Below are 25,633 nucleotides of genomic sequence, written 5' to 3'. Positions count from 1 at the left end.
TTCTCTAAGTACATTTCAAAAGTTTATGTAAATCTTATGCAGTGGCAGCTATTAATTACAAATAAACTTGGAACTAGAGCGATGCAGCTATTACTTCCTGTCTCAGTGAAAATTTAGTAGAACATCTGATCTTGTTATTGCACAAAGTAAATAATTGACAGCATGGAAACGTTCTTCTGCTACAATGTAATAATTAAACATAACAAAAACGTAAATGCCATGATATTGGGAATGGTAATGAAGATCGACGGAATCGATTCGTCTTGCAAAATAGAATGACGTTGTTTGAGCTTCGAATTAGAATGATCGGTAATGCTGGTCGACTTTTACGATATTTCAGTCGGCGATCAAAGCCGAAACGCAGCAAAGTGTCGTAGAACGACAAATGGGCAAAAGTCCTAAGTAAATTTCGCTGTTGAGGCTCGCTGTAAAATGACCGGAAACGAGATATAAGACCGACGAAACGATTCTCCTTTCCACGCGAACCTCCGTTTCTCTGTCCACCTCTATTTCTCCTTATTCGCGCGGCTGTTTGTCACCATTTTCTGTCGCGTCCTATTTTATTACTCTACCAACGTCCCTTTACCGAACCATTCGTTGCTTGTGTTCCACGTTTGTGTTTCCACGATGTTTCTTCGAGTCTCGTGAAATCGTGTATCTTGCAAAGCTCTCGAAACTACGATAGTTTATGCTAGCCTTTCGAGAAATGTTCCACGGATATTTTAGCCGACTTTGGAACCGAGAAATTCCTCGATAACCAAGATTAACGTGTCAACTTCTTACCCTGCGATTCTGAGCAATCGCCGATATTAATAAAGATCAGCAAACAAGTGTTTTTTTATTGCAACAATCCGTTCACCGTTGGAACACGTCGTCGTTGAAAGATACTCCTTCTTCCGAAACTTCTTAAGATCTTGAGAAGCTAGAAATTTCAACGATAGCGGTCCTGGATGTGGCAACTTTCCCGACAGTTCTACAGTTCACGAGTAGTATATCCGGCAGCATGTTGCCGTCTGGAAAATACTCCTCGTCTGCACCTTTTGTTTATACATTTCAGTTCCTTTGTTATCCCGGAAGCGGAAGTTTCGGCCTCGCGATCTTCTCGCGCAAACTTCTCTTCTGCCATTTACTTATTTACAAGTTGCAATTCTACTCGTTTGACTCAGGACATTCACCCGTCTACATCTTCTTTTTTAGCTGTAATTTCAAGATCGTCGTATCGAACCGGTTGAAACTTGAACGACCCGAGGACTGCTGAAAAAATCGTGTTGTTTCCCTTTTTCATTAACACATTCGACGCGGCATACAAAATCGAACGGGGTTCTTAATGGCGGCAATCGATTTTTCTACATTTTTCGCCTCATCGCAAAGAAAATAGAAAATTCCGATGACGCGTACGTTTACGTCTACCGCATTGAACGTGTTAACGAATCGAGGACCAATAACAAAACGGGAAGCTGGATGAGTTAAGAAGACGAAGAGGAAAGGAAGGGCCGAGACGGTCGTCTATCGAGGATGGAAAATTAGCTCTTTCGACTGACTACAGTCGGCCGCGGAACCTTCCAGCGCAACTATGCCCCGAGTTGACAGATGACACGTTAATTTCGTGGAGGAGTTGGAACTTGGAGCAACCTGACGACTCGACAAGCTTCGAGGTTGCGAGTTTCGTACTAGTTGCATGGCTTTGTGTTTCGCCTGGAGCAACGAAATTGCTTTCGAGATTCGAATAGCTGGTTCTTTCATCTTTCCAGGTGAGTAAAATGTATACTTCGAAGGATTCGACGTGGCGAAAGGTAAGCGTGATTTGAACGGATGAGAATATGCGCGAGATTGATCAAATCCACAACTAATCTTCTGTTTTGTCAAAGCTTCTAGACGAGACGCAAAAGAAATAACGATGATATTTATTTGGATGAACGTGGACTGGAAGCTGTCTTTGTTGCTGCTTGCGACAATGAGGCAAATTCAGTGCAGCGACGACGAGCAATCTCGAGAGAAGAGACAAGCGTTGTATCCTCCACCTCTTGTTTATCCTTTTGGTGGCACTTTCAAGGTATTTATCCATACTTGGACGTGGCAGCGATAAAACTTAATAATCTCGTCTTCTTCGAGGCTGATGGGATTACTCCGTAAAAGCACGCTTGCTCGTTCGACGGTTTAACTCGTGCTAATTTGAATAAAATCTATCGCGTTCAACGTCGTCCGACGAGAATTACACGCAAAACCATAACACACTTATCGAGAATAATTAATCGAGATGTATTGACAATTAAATTTTAAGTAAGATTCGCGTAATAATAATAGCCGAGCAATAATTCATGCGTTGCAGCCGTATCTGGAAACTATGCAAAATAGAAACAGACAGATTTAACAAGCGATGCAAGTGAAAAACGCAACGCGTTGCACGACGGCCGTATCCTGCCTCGTGTTTCTTTTTACTTTCCTTCCTTCTGCTTGCAGATATATCGCTGGATGATCGTATATCTTGCGCATTGGAAACTGCTTTTCACTCGAGTTTAACGATGTTGCTCGCGTATTATGCTTTTAATCGAAGGCGTACATATATATTTTTTCCTAAATTTAAACAAATCTAGGATATAGGATATGCGAAACTGTGCACGTGAGTTTCAATAACGATACGTATTTTTCTATTAAAATTGAGTATAACTCTGGCGGTTTTCTCAAGATCTGGTCTCCACCAAGAGTATAGCAATCAATCTTACGTTCGAGCTTCGATCGAAGGAACGAAAAGACACGGCATAGTAAAATATTACGATAAACCATCCTCTTTATTTCACGAATCGTGAAAGGTGAACAAGATCATGGGGCAAGTTCGTCACTTTTTCGAGTCTCTCTGCGAAGATGCCGCGGCTGTGGCGAAAAGAACATCGCGAAGAAAGAAACGATCGCTTGGAGCTTGCTGGGTCGATAGCTATTTTTCATGCCATGATTAACATCTCGGTTGTCGGATCGTCAGGTACAAATTAATTGGTCGGTCGTTAGATAGGTTTCTTGAGGGGGTTTCCCGTGGATAGAATGGGAATCGTCAGTGGAAACGGAATACAAACTAAAGCGAATTTCGGGCCAAGTTTAACGCGAGTCTTAGCGTCCGTGACTTAAGTATGGACGTGCTAGTCCTGCGGGAAGTAGCGGAGGAGGATGGAGAACTTTAAAACGAGAGAAACGTCTCTCCCTGTCTCATTCTCAATTCCACTGATAATTAACTGCGGCCTTATCTACCGTCTCTCCTCTCAAATTTTCTAATTAAATCGGAAAGCTCTTTCTGTAGTTTTCACTTCTTCTTGGCCGAGCAAATGTTCTGATGGACTGTTTGCCCTGGCTTCCTCGATTACTCGCACCCTTTCCGGCAATGGGACTGAGACTTAGTGGAAGTTGAACGGCGAGTCAGAGCTCTGACAAAATCGATACAGGACAGATCTTTCTGGTGCCTTTAGATTTCAGTTTTAGTTGAATCTTACCGTGTGCAGTTTGCATGTACATTATATTTTAGATTGAAACAGAATATTTGACTGGTCCAGGTCACTGCACACTGATTTGTTAGAATTTCTCGAAGGGAGGCGATTCGACGACGTCTGATAGACGTCACAGTTGCAGGGGCAAAAGTGTTTGATTAGCAGATTTTTCAAGCAACAGAAACGACTATTGCAAATATTTGGACGTTCGCCTTGAGGAGGCGGGAAACTGGTGTGAAATAAAATTCACCGTTTCTGGGTCAGTATGTATCTAAACACGCGGAGCTGCACTGCGTCAAAAGCGCAGCTTCAAAATGAGAAAGAAAAAGGGAAACAGTGGAGAGACCTGGAAAGAAGAGCGGCGACGTTGAATTACTTGCATGTCTTCGCCCGGCTGGCGAGCCTGGGACGACCGAAGCCCTGCTATCTTATCAGAAGGACGATTACGAAGTTTCAGCACGCGTCGAGTCGCTTTTGTACACGGCCCGTTGGGCAAGCTTGAAAAACCCAGCTGAATTTATTTAACATTCATTTCCATGAGTCGCGAGCTTTAGATCGTGTCACGCAACGTTTCAATGGGACGATAGAACTGAATGGGAGAGCCGTTGGCAAGGCATGATGTTTATGAACAAGGTGCGCGAGCTGATCTTCAGCAAACGATTCCGTTCGTCCACGCAAACTGAAATTCCAGTGAGAAATATATGCACGAGGTAATACATGAACGTATATACAAGGTGGTGGAGAAGAGAAAATGGAAAATGAGGAATGGAGAAACGAGACGAGGAATAGGGAAAGAAAAGAGTGTAGAAAGGAGAAAGGAAGTCCACCAACGTCGTAATATCTTTCTTGGAAACGAATGAGGGTTAAGCAGTATTCCGAAAGTTGAAATACGAGCAGCTAGGTTCGCTAGGGTGTGCGAAATTTTCCACGAAAAAAGAAACCGCGAACATGCTGCAATTTTTCCCCGTCCCCGCTCTTTTCTTTTCTTCGACTTTATTTTATACCCACAGTTTGTATTTTCTATCAGCCTCTTGTTTTTATTTCTGTGCCAGTGCAAGTTTGTAAAAATCACATATACACCGACGCAAGTACATCTCCTTTTCGTCGTGAACGTTAAAATGGCCATTTTCCTTTTTCATTTCATTACGTTGCTTGATCTACTTTTTTTCTTAAACACAAGAAAAAGGAAAATGACCTTATCTACTTTCTCTTTGACTTTTCCCTCCCTCTCCCACCGATTGCACAGTGTAAATTCTTTACATTTGCAAAAGTTTCTGCTCACGATTTACGATCCAAGATCTTTCACTACTGTGAAAGGACTTCTCTTGTTCTCTTGGCTCTCCTTCCAGCGATTATCTGTGCGACGCGAGTCTTTTATTCTATCAATCATCCGCATTATTATAATGCATTGTCAAACTTCCAGTTGTATCACGTGGCGACAGCCCCGTGAGTTCACTTACCGGACTTTGTCGTAATCTCTTCGCTTTCGGTATTCGCAAACTTTTCCAGTTTGATCCTGTCCATAAGATAGACACTTGGCGTTTTACGACCGACTCACCTACTCTTCAAAAATTATACTTTCGTTATAATATATTCATCATAAAGTCGCTGCTGTAAGTTGGTCGCGCATCCAACGCCTACACTTGTATTATATTTATCGCATTTCTGTCAAGCTAGTCGTGGGCATGGCGGTGCCGGTGCAGCTCTCAGGCCAGATTTTGGTTTACGGCCAAAACTTTCAGTTCCAATATATGTTACCAGACAACGCTACCTTCTTCACTAACTTCTTCCATACCTCGTCACAAAGACGACGTCGAACAGCAAGCTGGAACGAAAGGACTTTCGTATACGACATTTTACAACACGAATTAAACATGTGAGTATTTCTGTGAATTTACGTATGTAATTTACGTCAATTCATAAGTAAGCCACCTGGTCCCTCAAACTTCTGTTCTGAGAAAGATGCGAAGTTGCCACAGGGTGTTAAAAAAAGTGGACGACATATATAGAATAATTCTAGAGAAGGAAGAAATTTTATGGGCAAAAATGTCGTTCGATTCTTATTTTTCAATTCGTAAACCATTAAATTTGACTCTAGAAATAATACGTTATTAGCTGCTGTAGATCAATGATCAAATCATGTACGTAGAATCTTCGAGTTACCCAAGTTTTACGGCGGATAAATAAGTAATTTGTAATGTTTAGTGAAATTAATAAGTTGATTAATCGATGATTCACAACGACGCGACTTTCTGATTACAAATAATTAATAATTCATCGGATTTGAAATAATTTTGAATAATTAACGAATCGATACGCTTACAAATCATTTCACCGCCTTTGTATCGTATAGCAATTGATGTCTAATAGTTAATAGTTAATTCAACAGCAACACTTCTGATTGGAAATATTTGGTGAAACGCATGAATGCATGTTATTGTCGTGAATAGATTTAATAAATAAACAATTCCGATGCTCGAACAATTTAGACAGTGTGTATTCTATTAACGTGTAATGCGAAAATTTATTTGCACAAGCGCGCTATCGCGTTAAATGTTGACGACAGAAACGTTTGGCAATACGTTTGTTGTTTAATGCTTCCTTCCACTTAATAATTATCGACGATCATTTTCAGGCGACACATCGATGGGAAAGCTTGCTTAAAGAAGAATATTTGCGAAGCTGCTTCAACGTCGTTGAAAGACGAGGGATTGATTGGCGAATTATTGCATTTATTGTTAACGTAAGATTGTCTAGTAATTTTTCTACTAATTTTGAAACACACGGAACTGCGGAACTGAATTTTTTTAATTTGGCGTATTAAATAGAAACATTTCGTTTCAGACCAGATCATGGAAACGCTTCGATGATGGACGATGACTATTTAGAAGCAGCCATGGCTGGAAGAAGACAGGAGAATTGCTCGATGATTTACTCCACATGTCCTGCTGGCCAAGGAATTCTAGACAGAATATCTTCAATTTATTAACTAACAATAAGATTTATATTATCTGTTATTTATCTATTGAATTAATTACTATCAATTCTTACGAAAAATTATAAACAAATTTGCTTAGCATATCGTAGTTACGTGAGAAATAACATGCTATAAAGTTACAATGCATATACTAGGACATACTCACACTTAAACATGCATATAAAAACACAAAGGATAGCCAGCAATTCTAATATCGAGATCCTACAACGATATTCCTGTCGAAATCATTAAAAGTCATCCCTAATGCTTTGTAGTATATAATCGACGAAATAATTCAAAATTTGAAGATATCTACCTCCGGTCTCTGTCTCAGCATTTACAAAAGAAATTTCAAAGTTGCACAATCGCCATACGTCACGCTTAAGGGATCATTTCAATCTCTTAGTTATTCGTTACCAACTGTTATAGTTATGTAATATGTTATAGTTATGTTATAGTTATGTTATAGTTATAGTTATGTTTATGCAACATGTCCGTATACCGAGAAGATATTTACTGCCAATTCAAACTACGCAATAGAGAAGATGAAGATTCAATCAGATCAGTGTTTTCATACTTATCAATAAGGTACATTGCGTTTTGTTTTTGGACATAGCCATTCGTTACACATTTTACTGCCTCCGCTTTTTTTCTGGGTCCAATTACACCCCTTGTGCACACGTTACGTCATTTGTCTCTTATTTGCAGTAGATCACATACACGTAATACGTTACATCGACGTGGTGGTTCGCATTACGGACGAAATAAACGAATTGTCATGTGTATAACTTTTATCGCTAATTTCCTGTTAATTAAAAGACGCTGCGTGTGAAATAATTTCAACTGGGAGTAGAGGCCCGTTTATCAAACACGACACTCTTTGATCTCCCTCGATATACACTTTCCCATTCCGTTCTCCTTTTAATCTTTCATTTTCCTGTGTTCTTCATTCCCTGGATTTCCCTCGTATTAAAGGAAAGATTAATCAGTGCGAGCGAGGGAAAAATGGAGAAAAAGGAACAGAGGGAAACACGAATCTGTATTTTATACAGCTGCGAGATTAGGTTCATAAATACATTTGTAAGACGAGCAAGCGAGATAGGTGCAAAATAATTTATCATTAATCTCCAGTTTTACTGTTGTTTCGGATATACAATGATGTCCTGTCGAGCAGAGATTAATGCGATTTCAATGTTAGTTGTTTTAGAGGTCAAACGCAGTTACTTTAATCTACGATAGCTAATTTAATAGTTTCGTTAGACTATCTGACCTCTGATATTGTAACTAATTATATTTTTACTACTCTCCTTTTTTTCTTCTTTTGTAGATCATATGCAGTTTGCTGCGTGTATATGTTTTAACGTATCCTTTGATAAATATCTGTATATGTCTAGTTGAACGAAAATACCGATTTTTCAATATTTTACATAAAAGATTATCATTTGGCAGAAATTCAACGAGACTGCGTTTGTCAAACTAAATACTTAGCTATTGCTATTAGCTTAGCTATTGAATACATAGCTATTGCTCTACAGACCCTTCAATCTTTAACCTTGCAGATATGGTGCGCCACTATAGTGGCTTTTGCGGATGTCATCTTATTTTACGACGCGCCACTATAGTGGCTCATTCTGTTGACTCATTCGCTCACCGTTTGAATTGAACGATTTATTTCATTTGTCTTGCTTCACACTTTTCTTGTCCTCGCAACGTTTTATAACAATGTTAACAATATACAAACAGAATATATGTCAGATATTAATTGTTGCTTTTCGCTATAATAAATAAATAAACCATTATTAGATGCTCTTTTTAACATGCCGATCCGTATCCTTCTAATTTTTAAGAATCTTCAACCTCAAAATGTCGCTACAAAATAGAAAACGAAGAGCGATTTGAAAAACACTATCGCGTTATGAGTGTGAAAATTGTGACGTGGTTCTATGTGTCGTACCGTGCTTTAAAATACATCACGCTCAATTGTATTATTAATTATTGAAGTAAATTATTCAAGTTAAAGTATATGCGCCATATTTTTAAGAAAAATGATAATTTAATTATCAAAAACTTCGTTCCAATGTGCTTGCGTAGAGAACAGCATTATCCGTCACACATTGCAGTGCTGCATCGTTTACGCGTAATTCGCGTCAAACTCTGGCGTAACAAAAGAGAAACAGCCTCGTACAAAATTCAACCGTAGCTAAGAGGTTCCAAGGATCAATAACAAAATCATAGACTGTCCAACTATATCAATTTATCTCGCCGTTCAAGCAGAGTGTTTTGTATAAAGCGAAGAGGATGTAAGTTCCATTAGTGTTGCGAACTGTCTAATAATTTAGCGGAGAAACACTAGTATGATTCATGTTCCGAACGTTACACTACGCAATTCAATGTCTTACTTGTTCTACACGATGGATCTGTGTCGTGCTACATTTTAATATCAAGATGAATAACTTAACTCTTTGCCCAAAACTAACTAAATATTCATGAATACTTCTACTGAAACAATGACCTCCGAAATGAACAGCTTCATAAGATTCGCTGGCAAGAGAGGTGGAGCCAAGATATCTCCGCGAATAGAACGAAAAAGTGGAAAAGATGGTTGGTGGGGACCAAAGCACCGTTATCAATAACCCTGGGGAACGGTGTCTACCGAAGCGACTCAATTCCATCAGACGAAGATTCCAAGACAGGCGGGAATATTCCGAGCAGACTGCAACGGGAAGTACGCGAGGACATCTTGGCCCAGGGCCCGACATCCACTGATTATGCGACTGCTGTTCTGCATTCTCTGTTTCATCCTCATTACCGCGGGCGAGCTTGTGGTCGCGACCAGACCCACCAGATCTCTGTCATTTCGGAAAGGTAGCTCCTTTTTCGTGAGTATCGACGTCTGCCAAGTATACTAATTTTTTTATCGTGTCACGAATGGAAATTTTATGGTTTTTGAGTCTTTTCGTCGATTATAGTTGAAACGGAAAGAATTGATATGTCACGAGCAGACTGTGGATGTTTATGTATTTATAAGAAATTTAATATTATAACATCCAAAGTATTATGCTCGCTACAATAACTAGAATTAGTAGGTGAACAAAGATAGATTTCGTTCGTTGTGTTCATAGAGCCGTGAATTTGTAGAAACATACGCGGTCCAATGATGAAGATGTGGTTTCGGTGGATTAAATATCTTCAATATTGTAGAAATGGTAGAGATAATTGCCACGAATATGCAAACCTCTGTAATCGTGTGAATGAACTTAGTTATTATTAAATTAAAAGGTTTTCATACAGAAAAATGACGTAAACCAATTTGCACTGCTTACAGTTATTACGCAAGAAATGACAAAAACTCGATACCATATAAGCTTAATAAAAGATCATAAGCGAAATGTTTTAATTTGCAAATAATTCTTGCAGTTCAAGATTTAAACTGGCTCTACAAAATGGTTAACTTCTCTTAGAGTATAATTTACAACCACTCTACATCGTCTGTACTTATTATACCAAGTAGAGAAATAGTATTAGCTCGTCCGAAAAGTTTCTTTCGTTTTATAAGGAAATAATGGATGCACAACATTTTTCGTTTTATATTATTTTATATTACTATATTACTATATTATACTATTTTATATTAAAATCACAACGTTTGACAGATTAGATTTCATGTTATATAAAGATGCGTTGTTGTAAATGACACGTCTGTAAAAGAAAGACACTTTTCGGACAACCTAATACATAAATTCACATGCCAACTTTGGTCATCCTGACATAACCAACTACCCAAGTTACATCGTACTAATTCGAATCTGGATTGTAAATTGCGGTTCGACGATTATTCTTCTACTCGATGATTAATGTACCAGTGATCCCTCGCGATTTCTCACCAAGTTCTTTCCAAAGTTTTCCACCATTCTCAATGATGGAAATTCTCGTTCGATCCATATGCGTATGGAAATTAGACTGTCAATTGTTCGTCGAAAGGTACTCTTTACACTGTCAGTCGTGTTTACAGGCCACGTCACGTAGATTGCGGCTGTGGCAGAAATTTATGCGCCATATGTTCCAGGGATAGGGGACTGCGACTAATGTAAGTCGATCGTTGCGCCGTATTTTCGCCTTAAAAGGCGTTCCTCGCTCCGAGACGAGCCCATCCCGAGCAACTCTGTAATGCACCGCATTAATGCACGATGAAGTTACTCCCGGTGTAATTCGTGGATCAAGCTGAAACGTATCGCGAGACCCGCCAGTCGAATACATTATCCTTGTCACGGTTGCTTCCTGGAAAATTTACTGGTTGTAAGTGGGCGACACGGCTTCGCCAAGATCCTGGCGCTTGGATCTTTACACCGGGTCCACCGCGGAACGAATCGTCTTGATCGCCACGATAGAAACTCCCGAGAAATTTGTTCTACCAATGCAATTTTCACGTGGTCCGATAAATAGATTGATCTTTGCATTCCCATGAATAATAGCTGCTCTTTCAAGCATTTTTCTTCCTTGTTTACTGAATTCTACCCCAGCGAGCACGCTGCCTTGTTTCGTCGTTTAAAAAACGTGAAGGTATAAATCAAGTTCTTTTATGATTCGAGTTTGCGTATTTGATGGTTGCTATTTATTTGAAAAAAAATAGAGGTTGTTCTATTTAGAGGCGAACAAAAAGGGTTTTCGTTAGGTTGATCGGAAAATTCTATTTTTGTTCCCTTTTTTATCCCGAAAATATCAATTTCGAGTGCTCGGTAAGAAACACTTTTTTTCTAGCAATATGTTATTATCTTTTCGTAGCTTATATTTCGCCAGGTACGATATATATTTCGACTATTTTATTAACGTCCTTAAATAATGTACAATAAAATACGCTGAAGGAACGTTTTTTAATCAACGTCATATTTGATTCTCTTCTATTTCGACAGAATAAAATTTTGATTCGTGTAAATACAGTACGCATATATAAAAAAATATTTCGATTAACAGTTCTGTTATAACAAAAAAGGTTTTCAAAGAACAAAGAGATGAAGAATATTGATAAATCTCGGTTCGTTAAGTCCTACAAATATACGAGCGGAGGATATTGGACATATCAACGACGTATGTATGTGTGTGTGTGTGTATGTGTATGTGTGTGTGTGTGTGTGCGCAGAACAAAGTCGATTGTAGGTGATTGTTTACGATTTTCGGGATGCAGAGGAATGCACCAGGTGCAGTAGCCATTAGGCTGCATTTCAAGCCATTCCGCGTACACGCGTTAGAAGAATTATGCAACCGGCGATGATCCAGTGCACTTACGAACAAGTGCAAGCGTAGTATCGTCGATACTGCCGCTGCACGTGCACTACCATATACACTTGGGCAACGTACGAGACAGCTGCTGAATTCCAGATCACCGACCATAAATCGATACATCGGCTCTTCCGTCCCTTTCCTCTCTTACTCGAAGTGCAGCGTTCAAAACGCAATAATAAAGTGTAAAAGTGCAGCATCACGTTGCCCTTTATCCGATAACGGGCAACCTGGATTCTTTCAAACCTTCTAAGTTGCCACTGGTTCATCGAGGGATTGATTATTTTTGAATAAAATTATCGCAGATACGTGTGAAAGAATAATCGATGAGAAAACGGGATTTGTATGATGTTTAGATAGCCTAGACTCTTTTAATCTTTTCACACATACATATTTGAAATTTTTGCAATTTTTTACCGTCTACAATTATTCGATATTCAACATTTATTCGACACGCGTATTTGTAACATCTACGATATTTTCTCCAGATTTTTATTTTCATGACACGGCATCTTTATCATTAGTCAGTTTATTATCGTTTGGTTAATAGTCTTAAACACGTACTTAGTACTTCTAATACGTAAGAACATTATTTCATCATTATTATTACATCATTATTATAACAAGAATTTAATCATTTTCAAGAATAAACGGAGGGAAAACTTGTATGTTAACGGATTAAGCGAGGAGAATTTTATGCCTCGAGAAACGCATTTTCTCGAAAGTAGTAGCAAGACAAGGAGATTATGACACGTCAGAACACAGAAGCAAAAAGGGAGGGAAGAGTCTTGAGATGACTTCAAGGGTATTCGTAAAAATTGAACGGAAGCGTACGTCATAGGATACATAGTCGCAATTTATCATCGTTTCTTTTTTCGACAGTCCTGAATACATTCATACGTTCGCCAGAGGGATTATGCAACGCAAAGAGATGCAATGCGTGTGTTATATTCTATTATTTCTTAGCTTATGAATTGGAAATAAGGATCAAGGATTCGAGGATTCAGCTTGGTGTAACTCGAAGACATTAATCTTTTTCAAACAAGAAAAATAAAAGAAGAGAGGAAAGGGAGAAAGAAAAAGGGAAAGAGAAGGAAATACAAAACTTACCTTCGTTTCTAATAGCACGGTTAAGAAAGAAAGAGAGTCAGAGAATCGTGTTCCTCTGATAAACGACTTGCCAGATTCAGCCAACACTCTGCCGTGACGCTTACACCACTATCTGCACGATATACAGTTTAACGGGAAACATCGAAGCCAGTAACACCTGCCTTGTCACTTTGTCCCAGCTTGTTCCTTGCCTTTCAGATGAGGCGCAGCAAGCTGAAAATGCCGGACGTCGATCGAGTTTACCCTCTCTACATGCCATTGTCCATTCGAAATTGAAATTTTAAGCTGCAGCCAGACCATACGTGCACACACACGTGCTCTTTTTTCCTTCCATACCTTTTTTTCCGTTTTTTCTTTTTGACTTTGTCCACTCGATATTGGAAACGGGTAGGTTCTTCGCCATGATATTGGATTATTTTTGAAGTCACCCCTTTACCACCACCTATTCTTTCCAATATGAAATTTTAACCCATCCCAAGGCTGGGATTTTCGATCATGCGCCGATAGTAACACACGTCCTCGCATCTAAACCACAAGGAAATCCTCGAATCGGTCACCAAGTCGTTCGATTCCTATCACGTATCATCGACCGTGGAGCGCAATCAGGGTCGAACAATCAAGTTGCGAAGGTTTCTCGTGACCATGACCGTTTCCATCGGCTCTTGTCTGCCAGCCATTAGCTTTCTTCCTGGGAATAGCAGCTACTATTAACCGGTCTTTGCTTTCAGTACAGGGTGAATTACAAGATCACGGCGTTGTCTTACTCGACCATATTCGCTCATGCGGCTGGTTTTAAGCTAGTATGGCAACTTCCAAGTGAGTCCGCCGACACCAGAATCGGCAGGTCCATCTCCGACGTTCACCAGGCCGCGAAGCTCGTCTACGAGAGGTAATAAATAGTTTAATAGACCTTGAATAATGCAGAGGATAGTACTGATCCGTGGCTGCTGCCGTGCAAGTCGTATAGTCTAGCAAATTGACCTGTGCATCGCTACCTACCCGGAACGACGAAGGTTTAGCCGAAAGGGATGGGTTTCTGTCCGGTCGACGATTTCTGGCCTAGTTCACGGATCGGCCAATTCCGTAGCACGCTCGGCTTCTGCAGCCACTCTCTCTTTGCTTCTTTTTTCTTTCTTCTTGTTTCTCGGCTACTTTCATCCTTCGTTTCAGTCTCTCGATTCTCTTCATATCCAAGTTTTCTGGATTCTTCTGGGCAAATTGCGAGATACCAGATCGTCAGGTATGGAATACTAATGTAGAATTGATCGATTCGAGTAGATGAACAAACAAGAATATATTGTAGCAATGTTGCGTTGTGGACAGATTTTTACTGATCGAATATAAAATAAACCTAAACAAATAAATAGAACAAATAGAAATATTATTCAGAAGGACTGTAGTTCTTCCTGTTTTTATTTATTTGACTATGGAGATCCAGAGTTTACAATACCTAGCGAACTTTATTCGATCGATTTTTCAATCACTCGGATGTCTACCGCTCAATTCTATCGTACCATTCATGCTAAAGTATGCACACGAACGTTGCAGCCATGGATTTGATGGGAGATCGTGTCTCTTGAAGAATATCTGTCAAGCGATGGAATACGTAAGCCAGAGGGATGGTGTGATCGCAAAGATATTAAAATTGCTGATCGGGTAAGCAGATATTAATATTGCTATACGTAAACGCCACTTAATCGTCACCAATTTCAGATCATATACGACAAATAGCTCGTCGATGGAGCCTCTTTACTGTGACATCCACGTCAGAAGTTGCCCCCTCGAGTTGATCGGAATTGACGGTTTTATGGAGCAATAAATCTACCTGTTTTCGAAAATCGCAGATAAAGCTGAACTTATGAAACTGTAGGAAAGACATTAAAAGTGACGTTTCTCCAATCGAATCCCTCTCTCCTTAAGTCTCGTTTCGATTAATCAAATAATCCGGATTTAAACAACCTTATTCTTGTCAGAATCTGTTATTCACTCAACTTGACGTATCCCCTCAGGCTTTCACATTCATCGTTATTATCAATAAAAATACTTCGGTTCAAACAAATTTAAATAGATGAATTTGGAACAAGATGGAAAACTGTTGCAAGATTTTTTATTCTTCCGTTTGAAACTCGCGTTTTAAAATCTGCAATGTTAAACTCGAATATATACATATATGTATAAACATACTATCAGACGTAAGTATGTCAATACTGATATACAAATCGGTTGCTTTTCATTCTTTCATTTCGTAGTTATTTGATGCTCTTTTACCATCTCTAAAAGCAACCAAGTTATTCCGCTCACCTGTTTTGGACTTGTCATTCTGTACTCTAGATGTTACTAGCTAATTTCCTTTACCGTTATCGTCTTACTGCTGATTCGCCTAACTTGCCTGACTTCGACCAAGTTTAAACACGTCAATAGAAAATAATTTTCTTTCTCGTCGCAAGTTGTATCGCGCACTGATACTTGTAATTTTCCTATTCCTTAAATGGAAGTCAGAAGTGTCATCCCTTCGCGTGCGATTTCTCGACGGATTTCCAGCTCGAGGACGGTGAAAGGACGGTCGCATTCCTCGACAGAAAGGTTATAATTGCATCCATGTCAGGGGCCGGCGACCACGCGTTAACGAAAAGCATTAATTTAGAAAGCCGCGCGGTTTTCTTGCCAGGCAGCAGCGAGGGATGGGGTTTAGGCGTGTTGTGCTCGCGAGCGCAACTCCCATATGCAATTAACAGACGCTCGTTCCGCCGCTATGGCCCGCGAAATGAGGAAATAAGTGTCGCCCCGGTGAAAAAGAGCTCTGTCCCGTCTCTCTCTCTCTTTCTCTCTTTCTGCCACTCTCGTTGGCCATCCAGTTTTTTCAGAAGGGCAACATTCTGCCCAGCGAAGACAGTATGAATTAATATAAGCGCGCATTTAAAAGTACAATGAGCCAGCGGCCCATGCCCCTCCGCGTTTCGTTTACTCTGTTCCTGGCCTATATTTCGCGCTATCGTCGTCTGTTTTGGCTGAACGTGGTTTTGATTGTCATCGCAATTTCAGCTGAAATCTGCCTCTATACGGAGAGCCTGGCTTCTGCTTGGATTACCTATAGCAATAAGAAGAATAATACGACTTTGGAACATATTGAAAAGTTGTTAAGATAAAGTAATAAGAAGAAATGTAGTATTTTAACATAGAATAGTCGAAATGGGGATAACCAGGTTCAAATCTACGAACTTCTGTAAAGAACTAATGATATCTATAACCGGCATAATTTCCCATAAAGTTAAAATCCTCTACTCATCGTTTGGACGAAACTTTGAACTAATTTTCGTTAGCCGAAATTCCTCAGAGTGATTATCGCCATTGATACACCCAGAATCCACCATCTTCAGCGAACCATCATCCTCGGTATATCTTCTGTTCATTAAAGACCGTGATCCCGTAGAAACACGATTGAGGTCGTGATAACGAGCCATGGAGTGGATCGAACTGTGGTGTAAGCATTTCGTTTGCTGAACGAATTGTCGACGGGTCGTCAGACGGTTCATTAGACTCGTGGATAGACACAGGAGACACCAGTTGTTCCCGTTAACCGGCGCTGGAAAGCATTCCACGTTTGTTCGAGAAACGACGACGATCGGTTAGTGCAGAACACATTGCAGCCGCGTTCAAATCGTTCGATGATTCGCATTTCTCATTTGGTCCAGTGAAGTGCATTGCGGAGGGGAAACTCGCGTTTGAGTTCCGCTCGACACTTTCCCTTTCGACGCGGTGCTAAGCGTCCAAGAGAAGATCGCATGAGAGTGGAAAGTTGCGTTGCATCGAAAGGATGCCAGGCATCCGAGGTCTTTTGTTCGTCTTCTGGTGCCTCGATATCCTCGCGATCTGTGCCACGGACAACACGACCTACACCCCGAGGACCCTGTCGAGGCGCAAAAGGTACTTGATTTTTCCGGAAGGCAGCAACGTGCAGGTACGCTACGATTTATATATTAGGTTGTCCGGAAAGTGTCTTTCTTTTACAGACACTTCTTTTACAACGATGCATCTTTATACAAAGATGAAACCTAATCTGTCGTACGTTGTGATCTTTATTTTGATAGAATAAAATGGATTATACATAATTCGATACAATAATATAAAACGGAAAATGTTGTGCATCCATTATTTCCTTATAAAATGAAAGAAACTTTTCGGACGACCTAATATTTAATCATAACCTAATATCATTAGAAAATATGAATCCTTGGGATTATAATATATTATTTTGAGTCATATAAATAAAATGATTCAACGGGATTGTAAAAGCGCAGCGTACGGCTCACATATTTACCATATTTATCGAGATGCATCGATCTCTTAGCTTCTTAATGCTTATGACTTTTTATATTAAGAAACAATTACGTTTGTAAACGTTTAAAAGCTTAAGATACAACATCAGAACTACAAGAAGATAGATTGTTATACAACTAAGGAAAACGCTGAGAACAAAATTGTGCATTTTTGCACCAGTTAGATCGAACATTGCGATATTAATTTAAAACATTTCATTTTAAAATATACCTTATTATTACTTATCGATGGTAGTGTACACTTGCCTATATTTACTGTTGAGGTTAATTGATAGACGAACACTTGGATGAATTTGTAATAGAATATATACAGGGTGGTTAGTAACTGGTGGTACAAGCGGAAAGGGGGTGATTCTACGCGAAAAAAGAAGTCGAAAATATAGAATAAAAGTTTTTCGTTTGAGGCTTTGTTTTTGAGAAAATCGACTTTAAATTTTCGCTCCGTACGCGTGCGGTACGTTATAACGGATCTCACTGTAGATCGTTGTCTCGATGGAAAAATTAGAAACAAAAAAAAAAATTTTTATTCTATATTTTCGACTTCTCTTTTCGCGCAGAATCATCCCCTTTCCGCTTGTACCTCCAGTTACCAACCACCCTGTATATTGAAGTAAGTATAGGTATAAATACGGGTACAGTGTATGCTGATCCAGATCCTCACTCTAGCAGTGTTGCATTACAATAGAATTTGATAGGGAGAATTTATAGCAAAGGACATTACCAAAAAATTAGCCTTGGTGTATAGCTGAAAGTTACAAGAAACAGCAATAAAAATCTACTTATAGCTTTTTTGTTTCTAGACCTTGTAACCCAAAACAACATTCACATTCAAGGGCACAATAATATGGACCTCCCATTTTTTTCTAATTTTTTTTGCTTCACTAAATTCCATTTTCCTCGTAACGGCGGTGTCCAAGTCCCGGGTATACAACAGAAAGAGATGTAGAGTTTTCCTAGAAGTAATTACTTCAACATTTACATATTTTTCATTCATACATGTTTTTAGACAAAAATAACAAGGGCGAGCGTTAATTTTTGTAGAAGTGTTACTCATTATTTGTACAAATTTTCAGATTCGTGAGGCCGTGTTACTAGTTTTTGCCTTCTTTTTTCTGTTCTTTAGTTGGTGTTTTGCTTAACAGTAGGAACCTACGCGAAAGAGAACGATGTGGTAATGGGGTTAACTGCAGCTCTAGCCTGGGAGTTGCCGGACAAAGTCGACGAGAAGGTTGCGCAGTTGCTTCATCGAAAGAGCAGAAGCGTCATGTTCCCGAAGATAGAGGCTTTACTGCAATCGTAAGTAAGTCAATTTACCGTCAGTGTTTTCAACTTCCGGCTTTTCTTTCGGTTCAACTAACATCATTCTCATTTGTTTTGTTTGGGGCAAGTTTAATGAAGACTTGATCTCGCTTCTTCGTCCATCTTATATCATAAAATTCTTCATTAGCTTCAGGGATTTCCTCGTTTATTACACTAGCTTCCATTATTATCGATTTGTGCAACTTGCAATCGCGGAATTGTCTCGAATTAGTCAGGAAATAGGGTATCATATAAATCGTGAAAGGAGAAAAGCGGCGAGTATAGGAACTCTGAAGGACTACCATCTTTTTTCCCCCTTCCCTCTGGTCTTTTTGTTTCTATTCGGCGAAAGCTCGCTTTTCATTCGTCCCCGAAGCGTGACGTAACATGCAAATGGAACCCTTTTTCGCCGGCCGCCACATGCAAATGCGTGGCAGGCGCAAGAATTATCATGCGGAACGCGCGAGAATAACGAAACAGAGGGACGCTTGGTTTGATTTCGTCCTCGTTATTGTATAACGCTTTCCTTTTTTTTCGTGATTGTGATACGGATAACACGATAGACTCGCGGATATTAAATAAATGACATTGGCGATAGGTTGTGTTATCAAAAAAAAAAAAAAGAAAATAGAAACTAAAAACTTTGCAACGAAAGAGTATGTACTTCCAGTGAGTATGGAGTTTTCAGGAGAAGGATCATGATACCGTAGAATCGTTTAATTTTCCGGTTTCTTCTGTTTCCGCGCGCTCTTATATTCTCTTTTAATAAAGTTTCGTTTTATGAACAGATACTGTTGAGCAGTTCCCGAACAAAGTATCACTTCATAGAAACGTTATCCTTCGTGTAGAAATTTAATTAACGTCATTGGGGCGAACAGACAACTTGATTGATATTCCTCGTCGTAGCTTTTCAAGAACTTTGTATCAGTTTTATCGCCCCATTACCGGAAATATTGATTTCACGCGTTCTTTGTAAAAATGTGAGGTTTTTAAATAAAAGCTTATCCACAGCACTGGCCTGGATGGAAGAGCTTGCGTGCTGAAAGCTCTGTGCGAGGCCGCCCAGAGGAACCCTTCGGATCTTGGGAAAGGGAGCCTGGTTCAAGAGCTATTGCACGCCATCTTCACGTGAGTATCTTATTTAATTCATCTCTGTCAACTTGATATTTTATGGTTCTGGATAATGTCTATATAAATATATACATTGTTTCATTAAGCACTTGAAATCTTCACTTTAAAAATGCTTCGTACGACATTTCTATAAAAAGTAGATCGATAATGGCTATCGAAACTGCAGTTCATATTCATAATTGTATTAATAGGAAATGCAGCGTATGAATGTGACACGAAGCAGCGATAACGTATAGTAATTACATCGTTAATATTCATTGAAGTATTTACGTTAATATTAAGCGAAATACTGAATCGCGAAAAAGGCGGATGTCCTGTGTGTACGTGCTTCTATTGCACGTAATAACTACTAGTATATTTAATGACAAGGTAGATCGATCTGACTAATTCGAACAGTTACTAAATCGTAGCGACTATGAGACTGAAACGTCTGGCTGGTCGGCATATAATCAATTAAAGGGATTAATCAAGCGAAACGATTGAGTTACGAATGATGCCGGATCCATGAAATCGGTTAACCACCGTTTGACGAACCGATTTAGCTACTCCAAATAGATCACCATCATCACCGTGTTCCATTTCCAAATCATCTCCTATCGTTACTATCCACTGGTATCCTTATAAAATATCAGCCGAAAATATTACTCTTAAATTTCATTCACTCAAATTACCGATTGCTCGTGAGATATTAGAATGGTCTATAAATTGTCCAGTTTTTGTGTTTTTACATTTAGATACCACCAAGTTTGTGCCATATATTAAAATGAAATATATGATAAATACGAATAATAATTTTGCCAACAATCGCGACATATTTTTACTTCTTACAAAAAAGATTATTGACAATTAGTCAAAGCTTCACACACCTAGCTTTCCACTTTTCCACAGATAAAACAAAAATCCAACACCTAAACGTATTTACAAGATAAGAGAATTATCTGTCTCGGGTAACTTTCATAGAAAGAAGCAGATCGAGGACGTCTGAAATCGAAGCCGATGTTCGTTCGACGAGGCAATCTCGTCTCGTCAGTTCCATTCGGCTACCTTAAAATCCTATTTTCCTTTCTTACAGGTTGCCTAGGGACGGCGGGCGTTTCGAACGATCGGAAGATCAAGCTTACGAGCAGGCGCACCAGAGCGGACAGGATTGCGGCCATCTTTATCCGACTTGCCGTCACTCCATTTACGAGCTCGAGTTCTGAGGCCAAAGTAACCAGGAATTGAACGCATTCGTATGCGTGTGCAAACGTTGACCGCGTTTCACGGGTGGACTTTTCCTGGCTGCTCGCCCGTTCCACGCTGATTTTTCAACCTGAACCACACCACCACATAATCTTCCGTTCTCGACGCAACTTAGTCCGCATGATTGTGCAACCAACTTGCGTGGATCTTTTGTCTTGCCTGCAATTTTGTGTCCAGTGCGAAGGACAGTCTTCTCGGACAAACAGGATGTTCTCGGATATGATTGGTGCTTGGGTGAATTTTTGAATGTAGAATGTAGAATGTACGTGTCTTGTATTTAACTTAGATTCCTCTTGGCTAGTTTTGTTAATAGAAGAAATGAATAAAGAGACAGTTGCGCCTCCTTAAACAACCTGTAAATTCATAGTCAAGTAATATTTGTGGTAATAGTTTTGTACTTTTGAATATGAAACCTTCACATTCAGAAATGCGATTTAAATGTTGTTGCTGTCCCTTTGTTATAAACGATTCGATAGTTGAAGAGAGACATACTTACTTTCACATGACGAACATTGTTATTCAGAATTTTCTTCTGTTAAAGACACCTCTTCGAGTTTTGAAGATCATCGACATCTTTTAGATGGGGTGGATATTTCTTAATACACCTACCAGTGCATTATTCAATTCTTTATGAGAAAGTATTAAAGTAAAGTCACAGTATCTTGTGTTTATATCTTCTTTTATCTTGCAATAATTAACGGATAATTTCAGAGAAAGTGAAAAGAAATATTCTGTTCTAACGTGAGACAAAGATTATTAAAGCTTTGCGGAAATAATTTGTAACACGCAGTTCTAGTACAACTAAGGTACAGGCTCAGTCCTAAGTGATATTTGGAACAAAGACCGTGCTTTACTAATCGCGGTATTTAAAAAGAGGAGCTTGGAATTAACGAGCAAAGCTGCATGTTTATACCCATAATTCTATCGTTTCTCTTATTTTTAATCGAATTAAAATGCTTCAAACGGTCCATTTTTCTTTTCCTCAATATTCTATGCGGTTCATTCGACGATTTCGCGGTTGAATTTCAAAGATTTCACGGTCGATCTTTCGTCGGTTGTATATTTCATTTGTATATCGCGGCGAACGTCACCGTTGTCGACGACACGTAATTCGTTTTGCATTAACAAAATGGTGAACCGAGTGACCGCGGATTTATAGTTCATTTTGGTAGAGTGGTGCCGCCGAGAGCCCGTCATTCTCAACCCTTTTGTAAACGGGCCGGACGGAAAAATAAAAGGAAGGAAAAGAAAAATGGAACAGAACGAAAAAAAAGATGAAACCTGCGTTATTTAAATGTCCAATATTTAACCAGCAAATATAACGACTAAACGCATTCGTGACGTTTTTTCTTTTTTTTTTTTTATGGTGTTAACCCAAGTACATCGCACGTAGAACACTAGTTCCAACGAAAGAATCAAAATTTCCGCTCGATTCCCTCGAGTAAAATAACTTTATCGCTGTAGTCCACTTTTTCACTGTTACTTTAATCCGATTTATGTACACTTTCATATGGATTTTGTTTTAAAGACTAAGGAGGGGGATAAGGTTTCGACGATAACAGAGAGATGGAGAGAGATAATTAAACGCATCCATAGCAATTTGTAAACGCATTAACCTTCCAATTATGCAATTTCCAATGTTTATGTAATTCGCACGAGCTTTAATGGCGAATCTGAGGTAGCAAATTATTTTTAGTATTAATTGAAACGTTGTAATATCGCGTAAAGAGCATGATTCTCGTATCATCCGGTCGATGTAGGTACAGCTGAGTCAGTTGTACAATGCATTCGTTGGAACCATCGAGATAGGATTCGAATGGAATCTTGTTTTCGCCGTCCCTTTTCCAATTCAATAAAAAGGAAGGGTCGGATAAAATTATATTCACTTTTAGAAAGTAAAAGATGTATCCTGCCTAATATGAAAATGCTCCATCAATGAAGTTTGAAGCCATAATATACATTCTGTCCTTGCTTTTTGTTAGAGGATCCTCTATGTTCTTTCACAAAAACCTCTGAAGAAAATTGGACCAAGAACGTCATTCTATGAACCTGTTGTTGAAACTCATTTTTAAAAATTAAAGATTGTTCGCCAGGAAATTAAACTTTGATGATCTGTAACAAAGGAATGAAAATGAGATACGTCGCTTCGTTAATAGAAAAATCTTTTTTCAAGTTATCCTTAAAATTCAAATTGGCAAAGTATAGCACAGTGGGCGTACGTAGTGACGTGTATACTAAATAGTAAAACGTACAATACTGTTGCTATATCTTTTGCAAAAGTCAGGTTCCAATGTGGTGCCATGTGTGATGTGAGTGGATTTTATTCGAACAATGAATAAGGTTTTCTTTTGCTACACATGGAATGTTACCGACAATGAGAACAAAAGCATTAGCACTATCGCTTGCACACACAAACACACACACACACACACACACAAATAAAATGTAAGTATTCTCAACATCTTTTAATAGACAATTTAAAATAGTCTTTCGGCTTCACAGGAAGATAATAAATGTAAGTTGTAATTATGTCTTGCTACAAATCGAATAAAGTATGCCAATAGTCATGAACGATGTTGTATATAAGATGAAAATAAAAACAATTACCTACATCTATATGTGAGTATAATCTATACAATGTCAATAATTTATCTGATTTTCTACTCTGGTTTATCATTTTTCCCTCTTTATAAAATTCCTATCGTGACAAGTTTCATTATTTTTTAACGGCGATCCAAAAAGAAACCGCATCGCTCATAGAACGACCTAATTTAGATTGGTTTTACGAGGGTGTTAAAAGGAGATTACTACAATTATGAAAAAAACGCTAATCAAAATGGCAAAGTCCGAGTAATTCGCGACAACTCAGGACGATACACGGTAATACTACGGCAAACCTTGATGCTCTGTCGAAAGGAGCGAGAGGAAGAATTATATCGCGGTCATGAACAAATTCGCAATTCCGTATAGCTTGAACGGTGGCCGGTTCCAATTATATTTTTGGCCAGCGATTCCAGTGTGAAATTTCACAATTTCCTCGTCGAAAAGAGGGACGCCAATGCCCATCGTTCTAATTACTTAGCGAGCTCGCAAAACGATGATTCGGCGTGATCTTTCCTTCATTTCTATTAATCCCTCCTGGCCGTGGATCGTATCGCGTAATTTATTTTTGCCTGCCAGTAGCCGCGCGACGCCACGCCACGCAGAGCGGACAAGCTCTTTGCTCGTTGCACTAGGTACGCTATTTATGCGAACGATATCGGCGAAAATCCATTTACGTTATTCATTCAACGCGGCCTGCTCTTGTGCGCCGATGTCGATTAATATTTAACGGCCACGCTTTTTATATATTATATTTCGCTTCTCGTAATCTATGTCGAAAATATAGATTACGCGAGCTTTTTCAGCGCGAGAATCCTCCTCTTTGCCTATTTGGGTTCTATGGTCTGCTGTCATAATTAAAGGAAAGCACGAAAGACAAGGGATGTAAGAGCGATGGAGGGGATGGATAGAAAGGGTGTGGTTCGTTCAGGGTTTGTTAATCAACTGATAAATAATGATACGTAATAGCAATCTAAATGTTTTTCTCTAAACATAAATTTATTGTGCTGAAAGGAAACAGATTAGAGAAAGTCCGAGGTAATCGAAAATAATTGGCTATAACTTGTATCATATATTTATAAATTACCGATGAATCTTATTGAGATATATTTAATTTTGTGTGCTACAGCGGATCAGCCGCGCAGTAGTGTTGCACATGCATGTGCGCGACTACGTGTGTGAGTATGTATGTGAGTATGCGCATGCGCAGTGTCTCGTAGAAGAAAAGAATATCACTGTTCCGTGTGTATGGTAAAAGTGAGACTGGAAGAGTGCTGAAACACGTGTAATGGGTATCCATGTATATCGTATAAATCATATCTTAAATAAATACAAAACTATTTTATTATCATCTCTATACGTAATGAAAGTGTTTCCTACATATCTATTTCGGCGATTACGATCCACAATTCTCAACAAATCTTAACCAAATCACTTGTAATAACTAGCGACTCAAGTAGCAAACGTCTTCTTGCAAAATGTGTTCATAGAGACTATAATTTATATTTACTATACACATTCCGTTATGGGAATGTTAAAAAGGTGTATCCGTAGAAGATAGGTAACGTACGATTTCCAAGAATGCGTTCTTCGACGTGTATTCCTTTGCAACGAATTGCAGATTTCGACAAGCGCGTAAGAAGCTGGGAAATTCGCAAATCTTGAGAACCAATTGTTTATTGTTTTCATTATTTTAAATTAAATTTATCATTGGATTATGGAAATTAATCATTGGATCAGTAACCAATGATTAAAGACGATACTTTCGACAAGAAAGAGAACCTTCCCATCATTCCCATGGAAAAGTTAATAATACACTTCGTATCGTACTGTTCTTTTCGAAACATTCGAGCAAGTTCGCTGTAAATCTTGCGAGTGAAGTTTCGGGTACGAAGATTCGGTGGAACTTTCAACAAGTTGACACTTTTTCGAGATTAATCTTCCGTTAAGTAGATCTTCCCAGAGAGCCACCGTATCCCAACAGAGTAATTTATCTGCGAGAGATTGAAAAACGTAGTTTAGGGACAGAATCTCTTCTACGGTTAGTTGTCCCATAGTCCCCTCCGAGACACAATATCGTTGGAACACAGTTCCTTAAATACGCTGGTCCATGTCGGGCAGTAAAAAGTATATTCAGGGCTAGTTAAAATCGAGCACGATCGTACTGCTACATTTTAACGGCTAAT

General features: G+C 39.0%; 3 protein-coding genes across 3 annotated transcripts; all 3 read left to right on the top strand.

Moving 5' to 3' along the window:
• The first annotated feature begins 1,879 nt into the window (after positions 1-1,879).
• On the top strand, positions 1,880-6,469 carry LOC117238436. The gene is made up of 4 exons (XM_033503331.1): positions 1,880-2,053; positions 5,147-5,349; positions 6,109-6,216; positions 6,318-6,469. The coding sequence occupies exons 1-4, from the start codon at positions 1,898-1,900 to the stop codon at positions 6,460-6,462; spliced, it is 612 nt and encodes a 203-aa protein (XP_033359222.1). The 5' UTR covers positions 1,880-1,897; the 3' UTR covers positions 6,463-6,469.
• Positions 6,470-9,141: 2,672 nt separating this feature from the next.
• LOC117238420 lies at positions 9,142-14,988 on the top strand. Its single transcript, XM_033503300.1, has 4 exons — positions 9,142-9,329; positions 13,566-13,726; positions 14,386-14,493; positions 14,551-14,988. Exons 1-4 carry the CDS (start codon positions 9,219-9,221, stop codon positions 14,654-14,656), a joined length of 486 nt encoding a protein of 161 aa, XP_033359191.1. The 5' UTR covers positions 9,142-9,218; the 3' UTR covers positions 14,657-14,988.
• A 1,254-nt stretch (positions 14,989-16,242) lies between these two features.
• Positions 16,243-21,079, top strand: LOC117238437. The gene is made up of 4 exons (XM_033503332.1): positions 16,243-16,795; positions 18,298-18,470; positions 19,485-19,601; positions 20,677-21,079. Exons 1-4 carry the CDS (start codon positions 16,652-16,654, stop codon positions 20,804-20,806), a joined length of 564 nt encoding a protein of 187 aa, XP_033359223.1. The 5' UTR covers positions 16,243-16,651; the 3' UTR covers positions 20,807-21,079.
• The last annotated feature ends 4,554 nt before the right edge of the window (positions 21,080-25,633 follow it).

The sequence above is a fragment of the Bombus vosnesenskii genome, unplaced genomic scaffold (genome assembly GCF_011952255.1).
Source record: "Bombus vosnesenskii isolate JDL3184/JDL3185 unplaced genomic scaffold, Bvos_JDL3184-5_v1.1 scf7180000013492, whole genome shotgun sequence".
In the NCBI taxonomy this organism is placed as follows: domain Eukaryota; kingdom Metazoa; phylum Arthropoda; class Insecta; order Hymenoptera; family Apidae; genus Bombus; species Bombus vosnesenskii.
The sequence above is the reverse complement of the archived record's forward strand: the minus strand, read 5'-3'. Positions and strand labels throughout refer to the sequence as shown.